Source organism: Drosophila takahashii, chromosome 2R (genome assembly GCF_030179915.1).
Source record: "Drosophila takahashii strain IR98-3 E-12201 chromosome 2R, DtakHiC1v2, whole genome shotgun sequence".
Lineage (NCBI taxonomy): Eukaryota > Metazoa > Arthropoda > Insecta > Diptera > Drosophilidae > Drosophila > Drosophila takahashii.
This window is the reverse complement of record NC_091679.1, coordinates 12,577,024-12,580,967: the sequence shown is the minus strand read 5'-3', so window position 1 is coordinate 12,580,967 and position 3,944 is coordinate 12,577,024. Positions and strand designations below refer to the sequence as shown.

At 47.6% G+C, this 3,944-nt stretch overlaps 1 protein-coding gene across 1 annotated transcript; it reads right to left on the bottom strand.

The window, feature by feature from the left end:
• Nucleotides 1-2,224: 2,224 nt before the first annotated feature.
• Nucleotides 2,225-3,533, bottom strand: LOC138912130 (uncharacterized). Its single transcript, XM_070211988.1, has 2 exons — nt 3,377-3,533; nt 2,225-3,132 (listed from the first exon to the last, which is right to left on the bottom strand). The coding sequence occupies exons 1-2, from the start codon at nt 3,531-3,533 to the stop codon at nt 2,225-2,227; spliced, it is 1,065 nt and encodes a 354-aa protein (XP_070068089.1).
• Nucleotides 3,534-3,944: the final 411 nt, after the last annotated feature.

Here is a 3,944-nt window from a genome sequence, read left to right as displayed (position 1 = left end):
GAGCCAGGTAAAACGATGATATGGTGTGATGTGTGCGAGTATAGTTCCATCCTGACCATGGTAAGGTCGCCTTCACTAAACTGTGTGATTAGAAATGTGTTAAAGTGTGTTTTAGTGAGAATGCAGGTCCTAGGTTTGCCCTTACCCTTCATATGAAAAAGCTTGTATGAAGGGGTTGATAAGCCACAGATGTTGTCTCCAACAATCCATGGCTCTTGGATGAGGACTATGTCTATTTTGCCCGTTTCCAGGCGGGTGAGGAGGGCAGCAGATGCTGCCTTGCTGTGGTGCAGCTTAATCTGTAGGTACTGCTCGGGTTGGGTACCCTCTACTTCCTCCACTATGTCCTGGAGCACACTACCGGTCGGGCCGTGTCATGGGTGCACAACTGCTTCAGGTTCTCAGTGAGCTCTGAATCAGTCGACACGTGCCCTGTGTGGAGGGCCTCCTCGTGCTCCATCTCGTCGTCGCTCGGGGGCTCATAAGACGCGCAGGCCGCCAAATTGTCTGCCGCTAGCTTTTCCGTGTCGTAGATGCGGAGTTGCACCTTATCGAATCCGTAGTTGACACGGTTCTGTGCAGCTGCTAGGGGTTCAAGGCATGCCTGGTTGAGAAAAATCACCACGTTCATGGTGACGCGTTCTGTCTTCTCAACCTTCTGTTGGGAGTTTGGGGTTGCACCTAGTCAAGAGGCTAAGAATAGCCTCTGGCTCAGAGGGTTCAGACGGCAACCACACCCTCGCCCTTGGTCTGTACGGGATATCCGCTGCCTCACAGGCGGCCAGCTTGGCCCCGGGGTAGACCTCGTCAACTCTGGTAATGACGTTGTTCTGGTACCACCCTGCATCTGTGCAGTCAGGGGGCGGTCCTGGGTTTTCGTCCAGCACTTTTAAGGCCACCGTCGCAAGTGCCCGCCTAACCAGACCACACTGGTTCCTTGGGATCCTGCCGCCTTCATCGTTCTGGTCGATGACGCCGATGATCTTCCGATCCTTCACCACCAGAGATCCGCTGTACCCGGGTAAGGCTGGTTAGAACAGGCGGTCGCCACTTGCCTGAGCCCACCGTTAGATACTGAGTTATTTGTTGACCCGGGCTCCCAGCCAGATTGACTCTCGGCACGGTTCGAGTGACACCTTAGTCCAGCCCGGGGTGAGACGAGTGTTGGGGAATAGGGAAGAGGTAGGCTTATGTGTGGAGAGTGGGTTTGTGTGAGCTATTTGTCGGAGGCAGCAGCACAAGCGCGACGACGGCACTGCTAGGGCGTTCGCTATCCGCAACTTGCGACCCGTTCGGTAGCCTTCAGCTCGGCGCCCTCGAAGCCATCCCACTAGCTCATTGGCCGAATCCTTGGCTGTTAGGATGCATTACTTTTAATGCTCCTGAAAGGAATCTTCGTACCTTATTACCATTTCTGGAACGTGCTGTCAGGACAAATTATGCTCGCAATGAGCCATTACTAAGGTCTCTTAGAATGTTTAATTCCTTGCCTACAAACATTAGATTCAGCTGGGTGGCCAAGAAGGAATTGTTAAGGCAAACCCTTAGAGAATATTTTTTAATTAATTTTCATTAATTGATTTAAGTTCATCCATTGCAGTAAGATGTAGCCAGATAAGGATTTATACATTGGCGATAGATAAATAAATAAATAAATTAATAAAATGTGCCTTATTGGAATTTCGAAATTTGTTATTTACCCAAATTTACGTTTTAAACACTCTTATATATGAATCAAAAAGAAAATTTTATTTGAGGGCTAAATTTAATAATAACTGTTTGTGCTTGACTGAAGAGGCAAACAATGAAAAGAAGTTTAGGTTGATACTGAAATATAGTTTATATATTGTGCACTTAGGGTTTTAAGCGGATCAAATTCACGGTGTCTTCCTTGTCGATTCCAAGTTCTTCGTAGTGTGACCAACTCGAACCGTTCTCCTTTTTCCTAATCTCTCGGCTTTCTCGCCAGAAACTAGCGATGACAAAACTGCACATGCCGCCCGGCAATGCTCGACGTAGCATGATATGATTCTGGTTGAGTCAGCGCTGTAGAATGCAGGATTATTTGAAATATATAGAGGATTAGACAGAGTTAATGAGGTAATGGTAAACGGCAGAGCTTAGTAATTGCTCTTTTAAATGTTGTGTTTTGAGTTTTGATGGTTACGACCCGTACGAGCTCATCCGAGCCGGGATGTAACTGAATGATTCGCCCTAATTTCCATTAAGCAGGCGGAGTCCCGTCATCCTTCAGAATCACCAGGTCATTGAGTTGCAGATTTTCTGTGACTTCACACCATTTTGCCGTTTCTGAAAATGGGCAAGCCAATCCTGAGTCCACTTCTTTTAGAATCCATGGATCATCTCTCCATTCTGGTGGTGCGACATTTAAAAAATGTCCTGGAGTAAGGTAGCTTAGATCTTCGGGGTCTGCGGTAAGGGGGCGCAGTGGCCGCGAATTCAGACATACTTCTATGCGTATGAGTACCGTCGAAAACTCTTCATAAGTGAGGCAGGAGCTTCCAGCCATTCTAGTCAAATGGTGTTTGACTGTTTTAACGTTCGCCTCCCAAAGCCCTCCAAAATTCGGCAATCGGGGCGGGCTAAAGTGCCATTCAATTTGCTTGTCAACTAATCTTGCTGCGGCCGTGTTCTCGTTGTCCCTCTGCCTTGAGAGCTCATTTCGGAGTGCTTTGTCCGTGCCCACAAAATTGGTGCCATTGTAGCTATATATGTGACGACATAGTCCGCGTCGTCTTATGAACCGATCCAGTGCCCACAGAAAATGATCCGATGTGAGCCCGGTGACTAACAAACAGATGAATATGGCGATATAACCCTTATACGTTGCTGTTCCTCTCAGTCGGGAAGCGTTTAGTTCAATGGCTCCGGTGTAGTCGATGCCGGTAGCCCAAAAGGGACGACATGGCGGGTTGATTCGATGAGTTGGCAAATTCCCCATGAGTTGCTTGCCAGTTGTTGGGCAAGCACGAAAACATTGCATGCATCCTCGCATCATCCTTTTGGTAGCTACGCGTCCGTTTACAATCCAAAAGCGTAAACGTGTCTGCGCTAAGGTCAGCTGAACTCCTCCATGAAGCGTGGCATGATGTGCATCCTTAATGACAAGATCTGTGAATGAGTGTTGTGCTGGTAAGATTATCGGATGTTTACGATTGAACGATAAATGCGCGTGACTTAAGCGGCCACGGACGCGAAGAACGTTATCTTCGATGAATGGGATTAGATTTCGTAGTTTGCTTAGCTTCGGAAGTGGTTTAGAGGAACGTACTGCCTTTAGGTCCGCTGTAAACGATTCAGCTTGAACCAATCGAACTATGCACAGTAGGGCGTCATTGAGTTCTCTTAATTTGACCATTCAGTCGATCAGCCTTGTGCCGAGAGTTTATACTAAACCTGAGAATGTAGGCGGTTATGCGGATCAGACGGCTAAAGGTTGAATAGCGTTTGAGAATGCTGTCTTCCTTTACGAGCATGTGGATGTTGATCTTGTCTGTTTTGGCTTCTAACATACTTGGGTCGACGATTGGTGGGATGGAATTGGTAGGCCAATCATTGTCGTTGACTCAACCAAGCTGGGCTGTTCTACCACAGGGACGATGTAGAAAGCTCCTTGGGACTTCTCCCGCGAGTGGCAAGATCAGCAAGATTTTCGTTGGTGCTCACGTGTCTCTATTGGTGTGGGTTTGAGTGTGCACGGATATATGCCACCCTGTTTGCCACAAAAGTTTTCCAACGATTTGGGTTTCCGTTCATCCAATGTAAAACGATAGTTGCATCTGTCCAGTAGAATACCGGAATGGGCTCTTCAGTCCATGTATTATTTCCAATACCCATCGTACCAGCTTAACGGCGAGAACTGCTCCGCTTAATTCGGTTCTTGGAATGGTTAGGGGTTTCGTAGGAGAAACTTTGCTTTTGGC

Coding starts and splice junctions, on each gene's coding strand:
- LOC138912130 (XM_070211988.1), bottom strand. CDS start 3,533: ATGTTAGAAGCCAAAACAGACAAGATCAACATCCACATGCTCGTAAAG. Junction 3,133..3,376: donor CAAGGCTGATCGACTGAATG/GTCAAATTAAGA, acceptor ACTCATTCACAG/ATCTTGTCATTAAGGATGCA.